At 42.6% G+C, this 18,966-nt stretch overlaps 1 protein-coding gene across 1 annotated transcript; it reads right to left on the minus strand.

The window, feature by feature from the left end:
• Positions 1-1,147: 1,147 nt before the first annotated feature.
• Positions 1,148-17,395, minus strand: LOC136717969 (multidrug and toxin extrusion protein 1). Its single transcript, XM_066695554.1, has 17 exons — positions 16,896-17,395; positions 16,060-16,161; positions 15,156-15,224; positions 14,654-14,802; positions 14,283-14,325; positions 12,831-12,875; positions 12,164-12,261; positions 11,887-11,984; positions 11,524-11,637; positions 11,275-11,342; positions 10,251-10,359; positions 9,503-9,578; positions 7,462-7,531; positions 6,886-7,018; positions 5,510-5,604; positions 2,322-2,406; positions 1,148-1,797 (listed from the first exon to the last, which is right to left on the minus strand). The coding sequence occupies exons 1-17, from the start codon at positions 17,064-17,066 to the stop codon at positions 1,568-1,570; spliced, it is 1,755 nt and encodes a 584-aa protein (XP_066551651.1). The 5' UTR covers positions 17,067-17,395; the 3' UTR covers positions 1,148-1,567.
• Positions 17,396-18,966: the final 1,571 nt, after the last annotated feature.

The raw sequence follows: 18,966 nt of genomic DNA on the forward strand, positions 1-18,966 counted from the left end.
CATGACCGCGGGGTCGCTCTTGCTGCTGAGACCATGTTGCGTCAGGAGCCGCTCGTGAGGAGGGGGGTTTTGTCACTGTTTCATCCCACACATCCCGTAATTCACAAGCTAACCACCAGAGGTCGTCATCGCCCGAATACTAGCCCTCACATTCCTCAGCAATCAGCCACTTTATATTCCTCTGCACCATGTGTGCTTGCTCTATCTTCATCAAACTCCCATTGGACCAGCACTTTCTTCACTGCCCTCTGCTACACATATAAACCCCTCTGTGACTCCCATTCAATGCTAAGTCTAGTCTTCCATCATGTTGCTGTTCTCAGTGCTCCCTTTGATTATCGATTTGCCTGTTTTCGACCTCCTTGTCTACCTTGACCTTCAATTCCCGGATTCTCCCAACTAGCCTGTTTGCCTCATCGTTGACCCTTGCTTGTCTTATCAACCTCTCCTTTGGATCCTCCTTGACATTGCAGTTTGCTGCTTTTGACCCTCACCTGTCCCTGGACTCCCTTTACTCCACACCTGGGTTCCTCATGGCTGAGCTGCTACGTTTCATACGTTTTTGTTATAAGTGTTACGGATGTTACATATTGAGAATAGCAATGTTAATGTTATCCAGCTGAGTAATTATTTACTGAGTCACCATGCGGTCGTATTGCAAACTGTGTTGGTTTATAATATATGAATTATTATCAATTTGTTTACATGTTTATTTATTTATTATGGATATTTATAACTGTTGTAAGTTTTCTACAGTTTACCTTGGTTAAGGTAATTTCTCCGCCTGTAGCTGTAGTATGATAACATTGAGCCTTATGTGTGCCTTTATGTTGCATGTAAATTACTTGAGCATATTAGCTTTACTGTCAGAACTGTGCATATTTGTGTTTTTGCATGATTATATTGATTTTGACTGATCTATGTCTTGGATACAGTGCTAGTGACGTAATCAAGGGACACTGTTTGGAATTAATTAGAATTGTGCATTCTTACCGATGCCCCACAACAATCACACCCTTTGAATGATCAGCTCTTTTATCAATCTCCGCATTTGAACCAAAGGGATCATTTGCATATTGTAACGGTTTTAGTTCCCTTTTAACACATTCCCCATTTTTCTTGGGAGAAACCTTTATTCAAATATAGATTAAAGTTTTCAGTTGTCATCTTTATTTTATACGAATGATACATCTCTTCCCACTTTTCTGCCCAGCCCCCTTTTTACTTTCTTTAAAATCCTCCTTCTCAATGAGAAACTGTTGTGATTGGAGTGTTCAGTCACATTGTGCTTATTTATTATAATCTCTCCGGGGCGGACAGAGTTCCATGTCATACTAAACTGTCCGAGATGTTTGCTTGTGCTTTTCAGTTCTGGTTTCCCGGCAGACTGAGCAGCTCCTTATGACTCTACAGGCTGAAGATGCTGCATCTGAGGACTTAGGGAAGTCAGGATATGAAGAGCTCAGCTGAGGCAGTGTGCCCCCCCTACTCTGCACCTGAAAGAGGTGGGACAAGCTGCTGGGGGTCTAATGGAGTGGCCCAACATGTCCATCCATCTGTCCGTGTCTCAGCCGAGGATGTTGGTCAACACCACGTTGATGATGACTCCGGCTGCCAGGATGAAGAGCGCACCACACAGAGCCAACCCCCGGCGCAGGACCAGCGACCTAAAAGGCAGCACCTTCCCCACAGTGCTGACAGATGTTCCTGCTGCCTGTCCCCCCTCGTTCAGGCCCTCCAGGTCAGTGTGGCCCCCCAGAGGGTTGGGGTCCTCCACCTGCATCTGCTGCAAAGTGTCTGAACACACACAGATGAGCACAGCGTTACTCACCTCAACATACAGTCAGAGCTACACACATGGATTCTCACACTGATCTAAGCACACACACTCGAACACAGTTTGTCCCTTATCACCCCTGAGCTCACCGAGAGACACGAAGGGAGTTTGTACTTGACCATGAATTCTAAATGTTGCTACGTCTGTCTTTTAATCACAAATTACTCACGCTAAGCTTTCACATTGAAAGAGGAAGGAATCACATCTCTGTCCTCATGGTAGTGAGGTTCAATAGTTTCCAGTGTACAAGACTAAGAAGCTAATCTTGCGGCACAAACTTGTATATCTACCATATTCATGATGTCACAGTCAAAACATTGAAGTGATTATGGCCTCTTTTTGACAATGTATCAGCCACGTTTATAAATCATGAATGTTCAGATTATTTTTATGTTGCTGTTTTATACCTGAGCAGACGACTGCATTCATTGACTGCAGTACACAGTGTGTGCAGTGTGTGAAGACACAGGTGAACGGTCTTTACCCTGTGAGGGGCTGGGGGTCTCGAGGCCATTCTCCATGCCGTCGTTTCTGTGGGGTGCGTTCTGTACCCCGGCTCTCAACAGCGCCTGCAAAACACACAGGTCAGCTCTGCTGCAACACCTGTCCCTCTGGGTTTTCTTACTACCTGGGAGGGTGAGACCTAACTGACTGAATTCCAGGTTTGTGTGAAGAGCATCCCTATTCATAGCTGACTGAGTGACCCAGCTTGGTCCTCCTGCACTTCACTGTTCTTTGGTAAACATGTTAGCTTGTAGTTTCACTTTTGTCATCCTTTTCAGACTGCAATATCAGATTTGTGGGGGGGTTATATCACAATCCTGCTGGAATTGTATTCTTGGATTTTCTTATTAAATCTGTCTTGTACATTTCGTCCAAAAGTCATTGCATATTTAATCAAGTTCACTGAATATTTTTGAATTCTGAAGTCTCTGAATTAATTAGTTCCTCCAGAAATCTGAGATTCAGAGATCATGGAATTTGCCACAGAATTTGCCTTCTTCCACAGAATGTTCTCATACACAATTCCACAGAATAAGCCACTTTTTGAATGATAGACGGGAAAAGAAAAGTGGTACCATACATATCCACTTATTAATAACATTACATAAAGTAAGTAACACCTATTTTGCATTTCATTCTCTTGTAACCACCTTTTGTCAATGATCTGCAAAATGTATTTTTGTATTGCTTGATCTGCTATTACTGTCATAGGAGAGACTAAACTAAATGGCATAACTTTGCCAACACGAAGAATTACCCATAGAGGCAGGTTTAAAATCAGAAGAGAGAAAGGGTAGATAACATACCCTGGGGGTGCTAAGTTTGATAATTTCCCCGTTTTGCCAGTTTCCTTCCATTGTGTTTACTGGGCTATTGGTTCTAACCAGGGCAGCGATTCAGTTCGTACTCACTAGCAAGAACAAATAGTCAAGAGGGAAAAGCAAATTATATGTCAATCTAGGGTACGTATTGATCAAGTTGTATGTTTTTGAGGTGTGGTCACTGGACCCAGTGATCACAGATTTATTTGAACCAGTGAACCCAGTATGAGACTCAGCTATCGGTTCATGTTTGCATAATGAGAAGAATTTTGTGGGTTCTTCACATATACTGCAGCAATGTTAAAAACTAAAATAAACATTTCATTTGATTTTACTGGAAGCATTTTGAAAACTAAACTAAACGATCACTATTTTTGTTTATATTGTAGCGATCTGGGACTGTGGGGGTGCATGGGAATGTCTGTCTGTGTGTTGGGGGGTGGGGCGGTTTATAGTGTGCGCACGGGAACACGGGAGGCACCGTGATTTGAGGAGCCAGAGGGCATAAATAGGGGTGCCCGGTTCCTGCATGGGGGAGTTGTGTGGGAGTTGTACAGAGTTCACTGTGGAGATCACACTAAAAACACCCAGAATTGCTGCAACTAAATTTCTAATGCCATTTCTAACGACTTACGGTCACAAGTTCTTGTTCAAAGGTGGCTTAATCTTGTTGTGTTGTGGTCGCAAAAATGTGCCCCTATTCTGATTGGTTATGTCAGTTAACTGAGGCACTGTGTCGACAATGCAAGGATGTGATGCGTCAGTTGCCGGCATTCATTCACCCATTGCATTCAAACAGACCCGTTTCCGGAAAATTGTCAGCAACAAAATGCCAACAAAAAGCCAGCAATTGTTACAGTGTGAATGGGGTAACAGTGTAATGTTCATGTAACATACACTCACCTAAAGGATTATTAGGAACACCATACTAATACTGTGTTTGACCCCCTTTCGCCTTCAGAACTGCCTTAATTCTACGTGGCATTGATTCAACAAGGTGCTGAAAGCATTCTTTAGAAATGTTGGCCCATATTGATAGGATAGCATCTTGCAGTTGATGGAGATTTGTGGGATGCACATCCAGGGCATGAAGCTCCCGTTCCACCACATCCCAAAGATGCTCTATTGGGTTGAGATCTGGTGACTGTGGGGGCCAGTTTAGTACAGTGAACTCATTGTCATGTTCAAGAAACCAATTTGAAATGATTCCACCTTTGTGACATGGTGCATTATCCTGCTGGAAGTAGCCATCAGAGGATGGGTACATGGTGGTCATAAAGGGATGGACATGGTCAGAAACAATGCTCAGGTAGGCCGTGGCATTTAAACGATGCCCAATTGGTACTAAGGGGCCTAAAGTGTGCCAAGAAAACATCCCCCACACCATTACACCACCACCACCAGCCTGCACAGTGGTAACAAGGCATGATGGATCCATGTTCTCATTCTGTTTACGCCAAATTCTGACTCTACCATCTGAATGTCTCAACAGAAATCGAGACTCATCAGACCAGGCAACATTTTTCCAGTCTTCAACTGTCCAATTTTGGTGAGCTTGTGCAAATTGTAGCCTCTTTTTCCTATTTGTAGTGTAGATGAGTGGTACCCGGTGGGGTCTTCTGCTGTTGTAGCCCATCCGCCTCAAGGTTGTACGTGTTGTGGCTTTACAAATGCTTTGCTGCATACCTCGGTTGTAACGAGTGGTTATTTCAGTCAAAGTTGCTCTTCTATCAGCTTGAATCAGTCGGCCCATTCTCCTCTGACCTCTAGCATCAACAAGGCATTTTCGCCCACAGGACTGCCGCATACTGGATGTTTTTCCCTTTTCACACCATTCTTTGTAAACCCTAGAAATGGTTTTGCGTGAAAATCCCAGTAACTGAGCAGATTGTGAAATACTCAGACCGGCCCGTCTGGCACCAACAACCATGCCACACTCAAAATTGCTTAAATCACCTTTCTTTCCCATTCAGACATTCAGTTTGGAGTTCAGGAGATTGTCTTGACCAGGACCACACCCCTAAATGCATTGAAGCAACTGCCATGTGATTGGTTGATTAGATAATTGCATTAATGAGAAATTGAACAGGTGTTCCTAATAATCCTTTAGGTTTGTGTATAATGCATGTTAATTTTGAGACATGGAAATTGTATAAAAGTTTAAGCAGCCATCAGTCAGTTTATGCTTGTTTATGATTGTTCATTTCTTTACACACTTTTTTTTTAGTTTCCTGATCTTTATCACTGCTGCAGAATTCCGGAGAAAACATCTTTTTAAATGGCAAAATTTACGAAAATTCATCTCTGAGAGGGCAAGCCTGTGTGAGCAAGAGGCCCGGGGACTCACCTCCGCTGTGGCCTTGTTCCAGTTCATTTTAAGGAGTAAGACGATTAAGAAGCAGGACTGGAGCGCCACACAGATTAGTATACCTGTCCACAGCCCTGTGGAAAGAAAACAAAACAAAGGGGAGTTTCAGAGAGTGAAACTGAGCAGGGGCGGGGATGGGGGGGTGCTGCAGTGTGAGAGAGTGGACGAGATGAACAGAGCCTTAGCAAAACGTCACTTTCCGACCATTACACCCTGATCTCCCACATATATCCACTACAACGACAATAAAAACGGCATGAGATACACACAGATTTGAAGTTATACTTTGATAGTGATTAGTAACGGTCGCTGGCAGCCACAACAGCAGCCTGTCCAAATCTGATCTCCTCTTTTTTTACCCCCTCTTCCTCACCTTCTGCTGACCTCTCCATCTCAATCCCCTTGGAATCTACGATACTCTCTCCCTCTTCTTCCGCCAAGAACCTAGGAGTCACCATTGATCCGGCACACTCTCCTACACCCAGCACATCACCACACTGACATGCACCTGCAGATTCTTCCTGAGCAACATACGCGAATCTGTCCCTTCCTCACCGACTACTCGACTCAGCTGCTCGTCCAGTCACTGGTCCTCTCCCACCTGGACTACTGCAACTCCTTCCTGGCTGGCCTGCCTGCAACTACTACCTGCCGCTCCAGCTCATCCAGAACTCTGCGGCTCGTCTGGTATTCTCTCTGCCCCGATTCGCACACGCTACTCCACTGTTCCGCTCCCTCCACTGGCTCCCGATACCGGCACGCATTTGGTTCCAGACACTGACCCTCACCTACCGCTGTCTCGACCACACTGCACCAAGCTACCTTCAGACCCTCGTCTCTCCATACATCCCCTCCAGACCACTGCGCTCTTCCAGTGACAGAAGACTAACTCTGCCTCCTCTCCACTCCCCTTCCTCCAGAGCCGCTCCTTCTCATCCCTGGCCCCTAAGTGGTGGAACGACCTTCCCACCGAAGTCAGGACCTCCTTCCAGCGATTACTCAAGACACATCTTTTCAGACTCTACTTGTAATTTAGTCATTTACTGTCCTGTAAGATAGCACTTTACAATGTTTTATACTACCTTGCGTTACTAGTATTCATATTATTTTGATTTCGCCTATACTCCCTTCCCCTTGGCCCTTGACTGTGACCTAACATCTTGTCTGCACTCAGCTTTTACAATCCAGGATGTAAGACCTTATATATAGTATACACTTGTGTAAATTGGAATTTGTAATGTTTTATGCCTTGAACTGCACTGTATTCTTGCACTTTGTATTGCGCTGGATAAAGGCATCTGCTAAGAAATAAATAATAACTGGGCGTGTTGCTTCTGTCTTGGATCTTTCCTTACCAATGATTCCCATGTGCGCAGCAAACATTAGGGAAATTCCAATGGGAAGGCCGATAAAATAGTATCCCACCAGAAAACCAATTGCTCCGATCTTCTGCTTGCCAGTCCCCCTCACCACTCCCGCGGTCACACACTGGAGAGAGGAGACTCACAATCACAACACTGACATTGAAGTATCGGACACTGAGTAGGTACTTAAATTCACCCTCTAAATTGAACTTAATTAGTGTATCCCCTTAACCTTAAGCCTTTGACAAAGGGCTATTGCTGTTGTGTTGCTATGAGATTTCGTGACAGTATAATCTTTAAAAACAATGTATGTAGACTTTGATTCCCAATATTTGTTTCTTTGTCTTGCTCAGTCCTTTGTTGTCGTTTTTTGTTTTAAGGCTATTGGTCTTTGTCATCTATCACCTTGATGTGCATAGATATAGGAAAAACCAGTGTTTTATTAAATATAGTTTGGCAATTTGTCTCTGATTTTATTAGGTAATAGCACAAAAAAGTAGACCTGATTTTACAGAGGAGCTCTGTGAGATGCGAGGAAAAGTATAATAAAATCAACAGTTTCCTCACCACTGTTGCTTCGAAGAGGTGGTACGGAGCGAACAGAACCATCACCTGTGAAACCCTCTCTCGAATCTCCCTATGGACAGACAGACAGGCCCAGATTCAACCCAAACTGAGAGGCATGCGTCAAGTACAAATTGTAAACCTGGTATTTGAGGTCTGCTTCTAGTTTGCTAAAGTCTTGCCTTGTCCCATTGGAACTCAGCCAACAAATACTGTACTGCACAAGGGGTGGGCGGGTTAATGTTTTGATGGAATCAGAGCCAGACTGTGGGGATATGAGGGAGGCAGGATATCTGGTCAGCACTTGCAGAAAGCGGTATCAGTAAAGAATTCTATCTCCAAAATTCAATCCAAGCAGATTATTGCTATGTACTGTGACTGAGGCTGGGGAAAGATTGGCCCTGCTGGTTCACCATTACATGGCCCAGATCAGACTCAATCATGTGGACTGAAGTTTCAGGCTCAGACCCCTGAACTGACTTCCTCAGTGGCAGAAGTTGAGCTCTAGCCTAGGGCCGAAAAACTGGGAAGACTACAGACTATATACTGTAACAATGTATACACTGTTAGGAAAATGCTTCATAGAGCTCTTAGGGCTATATGTTCTATGAAAGGTCATTTCGGACTCCTTTGTGAGACGTTTACGACTGAACACATGTGCAATCCTTTGGTCCATCTAGCCCTGAGTGTTTGTGTCCGTTCTGTTTTCGCGGATTAGCAGTTAGGGATCTGCACTCTGGAATAGAGCATCGTGGGTTCAAATTATAGGTAGGTAGACACAAAGTACTGATGTACCCTTTTGCAAGGTACTTTAATAGTGAAAGGTACTGCTCTAACAATAATAAAAACTGCAATTGGAACAAGTGGATAGACAAATAATCTCAGTGAATATATATTGTGGTGCAGTGCTCGGTGGGGCACAAAATGGCTGCCTAGAAGGGCACTGTAAATAAGCACTTAAGAGCACCTGAGCTGCAGGACGCCCCTGAATGGCCTGACTGCTGCAGAAAGGCAGGACTCCATACTGTATAATATCTCCTTTCACCACATCCCTGCTGTTTCCTAGACTCCACCAAAATATCATGTCCTGGCATTGTGCCCAACCCTGAACGGTGCCACAATTATATATATTAGGGCTGTCAATCGATTAAAATATTTAATCGCGATTAATCGCATGATTGTCATGAGTTAACTCGTGATTAATCGCAATTTAATCGCACATTTTTATCTGTTCTAAATGTACCTTAAATTAATACTTTTCAAGTTTTTAATACTCTAATCAACATGGGCATGGACAAATATGGATGCTTTATGCAAATCTATGTTATTATTAGTGAAACCATACTCAACATCGAGCATGAAGACTAGACATGTTTCAAAGGTCATAGATGTTTTTCAAAGAACTTGTTCATGTCTATTAGACACATGAAAAAAATAACATAGAAATACCAGGTTCCCATTACATCTCTTTCTTTGCACTGAGCAATTTACTTACACAAGCCTGTTTACATTTAGTTATTTGGCCACCCATTTAGTTATCGCTGTGGTGAGTCTATTGCTTGTGGAATTGTCCATCTGTCTCTGCTGCAAATTATCTAGTGTGGTCTGCCTTTGGCGAGGGGGAGGAGAGCTCTCTGCATCAGTTGTATGCTTCGCCATCAAGTGATATTTTAAACTCGACGTGCTGCGGTGATAACTTAATTCACATCAACAATCAATACAGACAACATTTGTCTTGTCGACAGAACCATCAGACATCGTTTTGTATATGAATTTTCCGTTCAGAAGAACTTTTTCTTTCTCCATTTCTTTTTGCTGCTGCATCCTTTCCTGTCTTATGGCTTGCTATGGCTGCATCTCCATTTCTCCAACTACGGGCTAGGGTACGGGTCAAAATGCACGCTGCATAAAATTAGTGCCATTAAAATGAATTTGCGTTAATAGGTTATTAACGCGTTAATTTTGACAGCCCTAATATATATATATATATATACACACACACTCTGCAGCTCCAAGGAGAAGAGACGGCAATCAAGTGACTCACGGGTCGTTAGTGAAGACGTAGGCGATGACATCCTTTGTCCCCCCGATTATAGCAGCTACAAACGCTGAGACCAAAACTGAAAGGCAAGGAGAACACTGACACGTAACAAACAGTCTATAACATGCAATGAGTAGGAATGTACAGCTTCTGGGGCTACAGTTCAGGTCCTTCTGAGATTATTAATTTTACCCTACAGATCCCATTGCTTTTCTCATTTTAATCTTAGAAACTTCATAGCATTGTACACCAATAAACCACTGGGAGATTTAGACATTAGAAATGAGTGACTTGTTTTGTACCAGTAGTGTCCTGCTGAAGAATATGCAGGCGTGTTTACTGTCTACAGTAAAGACCTGTATTCTTCAAGATCCAGTTGTGTCTGTCTGGAGAAAGTAGCATTATTCATTGTGTGTTGTCACCACTGTAACCTCCCTGTGATTTCCATTGTTGTTGTTCAAATCCTGACCATCTTTTATGTACTGCATTATAATAGTTGGTGATTCTCTCGCAGATGCAGGAGACCTCTGAAAAGACAACCCCAGTGTGTGAACACAAGCTGACATCTTGAGTGTGTGCTAAACGCAGATGTGTAAAACAATACAGAAAATCACAACTAGTAGCAACACCTGGTGACAGATAAACCCTTGTCCACTAAACCCACAACTCGCTGTTTTCCCCTCTGTGTGTGTCTAAGGTTTGGACACCTAGTAGTGGATAATAAAGGAGTCCAGTAGCTCCACTCACTCACTTGCAGAAGCAATGCCTATTTTGGCCGACAGTTTTGCGTTCTCTTTGTTTCCAGCCCCCAGGGCATTGCCCACTCGCACGCTGACAGCCACACTGAAACCAAGAGGGAACTGCCAGGGGAACAGAAACACCAGTCAAGGTTAGGGTTTGGGCAGGTGATAAAAAATGCAACTTCATAACACTGTGGAGTCAACCTTGCAGGCAGCAGGAAAATCCTCCCTGTCTGTAAAGGCTTGAAGTGTGAAAGAATGTGTTCTCTATGACTTCAGTGCATCATGTCTGCACAAATTAGAAGTAGGATGCATGACTTGTATTTTATATTAACTGTATATTTTACCTATGCACTTCTGTAATTGTTAAGCTGTAATTGTATTATGCTTGATGTGTAATTTTGTAGTATTATTGACCTTTAGTATTAGGAAGTTGCCCTAGAAGACTAGAATGAGATGAGCTGAGGTGACGGAGCACTGACGATGCACACTGTGGAACCATCACTGTCATGGAAATGGAAAACCTCTCCAAGGAAAGGGCCTTTAGCTGAGATCTGCTCCAATCTAGGTTAAAGTGCTCAGTGAGGCATAATTAAAGCTGAAACAAGTACCATCAAGACATATAGATCTTCATAATCTGTTTTCAGACTCTTGCTGCCTTGTTTACACTTACTCTTTGTTCATAGAGTTTGATATATTAAACATTGTAGTAATTTGTAGCATAATTTCATGTTAACCTTAACTATGACCACGTACTGGATGCTTGGCAAAGCCTGAATGACCTGGAAGTGATATTTGTCTTCAGATTTGTACTTTGTATCACTGTGTGTTTGTCTTTGGGTCCTGGGATCACCAATACATTGACACAGATGTGACCTTCCCCTGCAGGCAGCTGCCAAGGAACCAAGGCTTGTTTAAAGTGAGTATCGCTTTTATGTGCGTTTCTTGGGCTCTTGGCACATCTACACTTTTCATTTTGCCCTGCTTAACACTAGCCTTGTCTGGAGAAAGGAAAAAAAATCCTTATTCACTTACCATGTATGCAATGGTGGCCAGTTCATAAACAACAGACTGTGATCCCAACTCCACTTCGCTCACCAGTCCTGCAAAAGAGAAGGAACCAACAGAAAGCTCACAGACTGATATGTGGCTCAGTGATATTATGCCATTTCCAAATGCCTACATTTGCACAGCCAGGTGGATGTTTTATTTAATTTATTTCTTGTTTATTTTTCAACAACAATCAAGAGAGACTATCAGCCTCAGTGAAGCATGCCTCCTGACCTGCCAGGAATCCTCCGAGCTCAAAGGTCCACCACTCCAGGCACATCATGAGCATACTGGGAATGGCCAGGTGGATGAAGGGACCCCATTCCTGCAAACACTCGGTGGACCAGCCTGCAGGGGGAGCCAGAGAGTCAGGGCCTCACAGAGCATGCAGAAATCCCATTACACTTCTGCCCCGATCTGCTCTCCAAAGCAAAACTTTTGACCTTGGGAGACCTGACTGCTGCAATTGACTACATTCTGCTCAGCTGTAGCCTGCTAGCTACTTGCCCTGCAGCTGCATTGTATTATTATGTCAGCATGTTAAAAAACAACTGGGGTATCACGCCAGTGTCTTTTCTAGAGTCGCATTTTCCTCACCTCCCCATGTCGCTTTGTGCAGTTTCTTCCAGATGATGTACGCATACAGCAGCAATGCAAGGGAGTACTGGGAGAGAGTGTTGGCTGCCGCCGATCCGCTGCACAAAGGAAAAATACTGTTTATGCCGCAGGATCTGTAATCCATCACCACTCCTATAAATAGACATTTGCAAATGGTTTAAAAAAGCTTTCTATTTTTTTTCACAAGATCAGTAAATTCTCAATCTACACAATATTTGTTAACATAGATTCTGACAAACAGCTCGACAAAACTTACGGCACTCCCAGATCCAGCACAAACAGAAAGACGTAGTTTATAAGCGCGTTTAAAACATTGCCCACCACACCAGTGATAACCTGAGGCCAGATTATACCCTGGAAAAGACATTCAGTATTATGTAAAAACAGTGTGTTGGCACATCTAAAAGTACTCTGCTGTGTATAAGTCTTAGACACGTTTAAGGGTTACAATAGATTAAAAACAGCATTAGCAATTTACTCAATTGTTACTCCACTTGTGTTGCCTACTACTGTTATAACTGCCTGTTAGAAAAACGTCACTGAGTGAAATAGCTGGCATTGTTTGAGAACTAGCAGTAGGGTTGGTATTGTTGCCCAGTCATCCACAGTACAACAGTTACTGGGATCTAATTGAAGATTAGAAATTAGAATTATAAAGTAGACTATGCTGAAGAGGTGTTTGAAAACTGACAGTGTAGTGACTGCAGCAAGGTACATACACCTTTTAATCCATGGTGCTATCTTAATTGAATAAGACTCACTGTTTCTTAATGGTGCTTTTTGCATTGAAGACAAAGTTGGTTTCCATAAGAATCACATTTGGAAAAAATAATGTCTTAAGACTCTTGCACAGGACTGTAATTTGCTCATGGTTTGCTTGTTATTATACAGTGTAAAATCTCAAAATACCAAGTCCTTCTGACCTGATTCTGCAGGTATCTTGCTTGCAGTTGACTGAGAAATGCTGCCTGCAAAACAAATGTAAACATAAGGACAAATGGTGAGTTGAAATGGGTTTCCACACCCCCAGGCAAGAGCAGGTATTCTGTATATTTGTTTATGCCAATAGCTTCATTATCAAATGAGACATAACTGGAGGTGTGGCTCGTTCCAAAGTGCAGGGTTACCTGGAGGCTCAGGGATTCTGCTTGTGAATTGCATTATTGCACTAATCCTTATAATATATCAGTCATAGAAGTTTCTTGAATGCGCCCCACCTGTCAGTTATGTTGCTGTTTTGTGTGTAAAATAGTTCATTGTAATCAAGCTTTTAGATGATCATGACAAAACATCTTTCAACAACTTCTGCCTTCTGAGCAACAAGCTCTCTGACCAGTTCATAACTCTATTTTAATGTTAACATTAATTGTCTTGTAAAGTAATGATTAACAATGTCTATGACCAATATCTCTAGTAAAGTTGTCTCCCAGTGTAAATCAACAAATCTCCATGCCTAACAAGATTAGAAAATCTGTAAGGTTTAACTTTATACCAGGGCCATGGTCCTGAGTTGAAATGTTGTGATTGGGTGCACAGTACATGTTACTTTCAGAGCTTGATCAGTAACCAAATCAACAACAGTCCTTAAAATGAGGTAAACTGCATATTTTGGTAAATATACATACTTGTATTGTAAACTACAAATGGCACTGTTAGTGTGTCATGGTGTTGATACAGATTGAATCTTATTCTATTTATGCATACAGTGGGGGAAAAAAGTATTTGATCCCCTGCTGATTTTGTACGTTTGCCCACTGACAAAGAAATGATCAGTCTATAATTTTAATGGTAGGTGTATTTTAACAGTGAGAGACAGAACAACAGCAAAAAAATCCAGAAAAACGCATTTCAAAAAAGTTATACATTGATTTGCATGTTAATGAGGGAAATAAGTATTTGATCCCCTATCAATCAGCAAGATTTCTGGCTCCCAGGTGTCTTTTATACAGGTAACGAGCTGAGATTAGGAGCACTCTCTTAAAGGGACTCTCCTAATCTCAGCTCGTTACCTGTATAAAAGACACCTGTCCACAGAAGCAATCAATCAATCAGATTCCAAACTCTCCACCATGACCAAGACCAAAGAGCTGTCCAAGGATGTCCGGGACAAGACTGTAGACCTACACAAGGCTGGAGTATTTTTGGAATATTTTTGGTATTTTTTCTTTAATAGCGCTTTATTGTCATCAGTCAAATTGTCTTGAACTGTCAGAACTAATGACTCAGAATTACTTGAGCCAAATAGGTGACTCGAGCTGGGTGTGTCAAAGTCCCAATTTTGTAGGACTCCTTCTGGTGAGTACCAAAAAGTGCCAAAAGTGCCCACAAGTCTGAACACAGTGTTTAGGGAATAGAGATTTCAGTATAGTACTCACTGGAAGAGCGGGCATAAATATCTTCACATAGAGCTGCGACAATCTGCAAGAGAAAAGATCAAAGGGCTTCAAGAGCAGATCAGATCCCATGAGAAGCTTTAATGTGGGCTGTCCTGAAAGGCCTAAAGACGTCCGTGTGCTTCAGGAAAACTCAACAACTCTGCGTCTCGCTTTAGCTGTTCACGTTAAGTGCCTGTAATGGTTCTTTCAATTTGTCGCTTGCTGATGGGTGTTGAGGGGTTTTGGGAGATTGAAGTCTGAATCATTATTTCCCAGGCAATGTAATGGAGCCCGATGGTGATCTGAGCTAACTGATATAGATGGTGTGCACAGAGAGGGTCCCTCGAGCCCCAGCCCTGGCCTGAGCTGACCTGGCCACCTCGGGGCTCTGCTTCACAGCCAGCAGGATGGGCTCGGTGTTGATGAGAAGAGCCCAGCAAGGGAAGCAGGCCAGCAGCAAGATCAGCACCCCTCTCTGCAGGATGACCCCCACACGCTTCAGGTTACAGCCGCCGAAGGTCTGCAACACAAACAGGGTCAGTACAGGGTCAGCGGTGCCATGTGATGCCGGTACACTCATGTGATCTCCATGGAGGTTTTCGTGAGTAAATCAGAGAAAAACGCATGCTATCTGCCTGTCTGTGCAGACGTATCCATTAATAATTGGAGGCGCTTGCAGAGGTGAGCTCAGAGCAGGCAGGACAGTTTTCTTGGGGGACAGGACAATGGAGGAACAATCTAAATAAATAGGTAGCAGTACAGAGATATCATTCACTTTGACTGATTAAATTTCTGCACGGTAAACATTTTTTAAAGATGATGGAAGAAATAATCGAATTTGATCAAAACAAATTAAAGACTTCAGCCCCTTACCTGAGATATCAGTGTGTCACAGGCAGACGACAAGCCTGATCCAATGGAGATCCCTGTAACATTTATAACCTGGAAGACAGGATGAGGAGAGAAACGAGATGGCATTGTCCGCCAGACACAATACGGAATAGTCATTCACATGTGAATGTGTCTATACACCTCTACCCCGATATAATGCGAATTGGGAAGTAAAACAGTAAAGCAAGAATAGTTTAGAAACTCGAGAAACAAAGCCGAGCAAATGTACAGCAATAACAATAGGTTTGTCTGCAAGTCTTAAAGTTATAATGTTGAGGGTTTAAATCAGTTGATTTTACCTTTATAGCTTCATTTTAACCTTTTCGAAAAGTTAAAACACCCATCTCCAAAATGTTACAAACTATTAAAATAGTTAACAGTTCAAATGACTTAATGTACATGTAACATGAATGAAGCCTACCTCCTATGCTTGCATTTGCCACTGTTTAGTACCGATGTTGTTAATACACTGCACATTTTAAATACACTTATACAATTAGTGTTGTAATTTAACAACCATTGTAGAACAGATTTTTTTTTACTGCATATACCGTGTTAGTTCTAACAAAAATGATTTGCTGACTATTATTAATGGAAATGCAAGTTCGATATAATGTCATTTCACTGATAACAGTGGGAGTTTGGGCCCCAGAGCAGCGCGTTATATCAGGGCAGAGAGAAACTACACACTTGTGCTCAGTTTCGTGTGACTGATGTGTGTGGAGGCGGAGGCATGGAAGCGCTCTGTTACAGGTGGACTGTCTGCATGTCCCCCACTCTTACTGTTAACCCCCTTAACCCTGCTGTGTGCTTTCATGCCACGTATAGAACAAGCATCATCTATTTCACTGCTGACTGTGATCGAGGGAGACGGCTGATTACTTACTGCAGTGGCCAGCGCAACAGCAGATAGCTCGGTCTTGCCCAGATGGCCACAAAACACGGTGCTAACGAAGCTTATCATAAAGACCATAAGCTGGGAGATGAACTGGGAAAAGGAGAAGGTTGTGAGACACCATACAACATCCATTTACAATAGTGCTTACCTAACTAAGGAGCAGTTCCCCTGAACTACAACTACTGGTCTACATTTTCAAATGCCTCCATGTAGGGATACAGCCCGTGTTGGGATTGATAACCGTGGATGTAAATTGTAGCCTAGATATGTATGAATGCAAAATACATGAATTACACCCATACATAAATACAATCCAGATCTAGATCTTTGTAATAGTGCACATCGTGATTGATACAGATGAAATCAAATGAAATCTCGAGTATTAAAAGCCAATCTTGCAACAAGCTGTGAGCAAAATGTAACCAGCCGCTCTCGTATAGCGTTTCAGTGGGAAAACATCATGATCCATAAGGCAGAGGTCAAAGTATTCACTGCCCAGTGTGAATCCCACAAAACATTTCTGACATTGGAGAAGAAACATGTTCAATTTCTTCTCATTTTTAACTAGACAATCTTCTCGTCTCCTCTGAGCAGCACTACACTGGAGCCGGTAGATGTGACAGTAAATGTTGCGCTCCTGTCCTGTGTGCTGACTGGAGCTGTAGTCGGGCTTCACGTAGAGCCACCATAACTGGATACTTCAACACGAACTGCATGCTGTCATGATAGTGACATTTTATTTTAGGACACGAAGACCCACCATTTTAAGCTCAGCTATAGGTTGATATGTGATCTAAATAAATGTGGAGAGTGTTCAGTCTTACCACAGGTCCTGCTAGTTTCCCAATGTGGAGCAGCTCCTCTCTGTAGTTGATCGGTATTAAAGCTCGCAGGCGTCGCAGGCAGCTGCTGCAAACCGTCCCGGCACAGGAGCCCGATTTACTGGAGGTTTTGTCAAAATGAAGACTGCCGTCTGAATCCATGTCCTCGACCATTTTGTTGTGGGATAATCTCTCCTCAAGACAGACGACAAGGCAGTCTGTGCGCTTACTGCCGTGAGATGAGCCAGTTTGTCTGACATCATGCGGTTTAAAGGGGTATTTTATACTCTGGATAAAAAAGTTAATAGTTAATGTTGATGGCTCTTCTTGGCTTGGTGTACCAGCCTGTTTTTTCTATTTGATATTATGTGGAAAATGCGTATCCTCACGAAAAATTGTCAGTTATTCCGTGTAGGATTAATCATGTAGCCTTTATAGAGATATGTGTGATTTTATACCATAGCCTTGGAGATATCTTGGCTGATAACAAAAGGTGGGCAGATGGTAATGAAAAAGGGAAACCCATGCAGGAATAACATTTAAACTGTCCTGAATTGAAATTACACATTAACAGAGTGGGGTAAGTAGTTTAAAGAGAGTCATACTGGCTCAGTGACAGACAGACAGACACGCCTGGTTCACTTTCACTCGCAAACTCTCAAAACAGGCTGATGCAATGACAAAGCAATATTCAGCAGAAAAAACACGCATGTCTCCATCACAAATCGTTTTCCCATAACTCAATACATGCCGTAATTGTAATACAAGTCTTAAATGATCATATTATCAAAAGGTTGAAGTACAAAAAGGCGTCCTCTCATATCATAAAAATACTAAACCATGATACCAAGCTAAAATAGCCTACAATCCAAAAAATAAGATGACTGTGATTGGGGGGGAACTTAAAATTACACTTTATTCTCAATTCGTGTATTTGACAGAAAAACCTATACCCACATATGTTTTATATATTTTAGCCCAGGTAGTTGCACTGCGCTCAGAGATCGTGTTCGTTCAGACGGTTGCAATGTGTTGACGCTACAGCCTTGATGGACCACAGACACCGTGACCACTGTCTCCCCGCAAACTGATTCAGTTTCTATCGCAGCTGCAGATTCATTGAGCACAGCTTTATACTGAAGAAAGAAACGCAGATCTTGTCAGCGCACAAAATAAATAAATGTAAGCACAGCACGTAAATCCCCTAGGTGGCTGCGCACCTGCGCAACACCCCCTGCCAGCTGATCGTATCGGATATCGCGATTTTTGACCATCTATCGTTGACGATATGTAATTTTTAATATCGCCCAACGCTATCTACCATATTCATGATGTCGAACAAAACGTTATAGAGTAATTATGGCATCTTTTTAAAAATGTACCACCCACTTTTATAAATCATTAATGTTTAGATTTTGATGTTTATGTTTTATAAATCTGCATACTTCATTGGTTGGTTTTTTGTTTTTCATTTATTTGTGAAAGATAAGTATTAAAATATCATATCCTGACCATTGCCAAGTGGATGCATGTAATACTCTATTGCTTCATGTTTATATCTGCAGTCTGTGCAGGTTGTTTTGTAACTGTAGTTCTGTGTAGTTCAGGGGCGGTGGCGGGGTATGGCTTGGTTGGGCTACAGCCCCACCATGAACAACCAGGAATTTCACCGAGCAGAATCAGCGCAGCCAGTGGCATCGGCGGCCACCTGTTATGCTCCGTTAACTGCTGTGTCTCTGTGTGTCTCTTATTGTGTGTCTCTGTGTGTCTCTCTCTGTCTCTCTCTGTGTGTCTCTGTCTCTCTGTGTGTCTCTGTGTGTCTCTGTGTGTCTCTGTGTGTCTCTCTCTGTGTGTCTCTGTGTGTCTCTCTCTGTCTCTCTCTCAGTGTCTCTCTCTGTCTCTATCTCTGTGTCTCTGTGTGTCTCTCTCTGTCTCTCTCTTTGTGTCTCTGTGTGTTTCTCTATCTCTGTGTCTCTGTGTGTCTCTCTCTGTCTCTCTCTCTGTGTCTCTGTGTGTCTCTCATATTGAGTATTTTCTATTCATAAGTTAACGTTAAGTTAAATTAATGTGCATT

The sequence above is a fragment of the Amia ocellicauda genome, chromosome 22, assembly GCF_036373705.1.
Source record: "Amia ocellicauda isolate fAmiCal2 chromosome 22, fAmiCal2.hap1, whole genome shotgun sequence".
Lineage (NCBI taxonomy): Eukaryota > Metazoa > Chordata > Actinopteri > Amiiformes > Amiidae > Amia > Amia ocellicauda.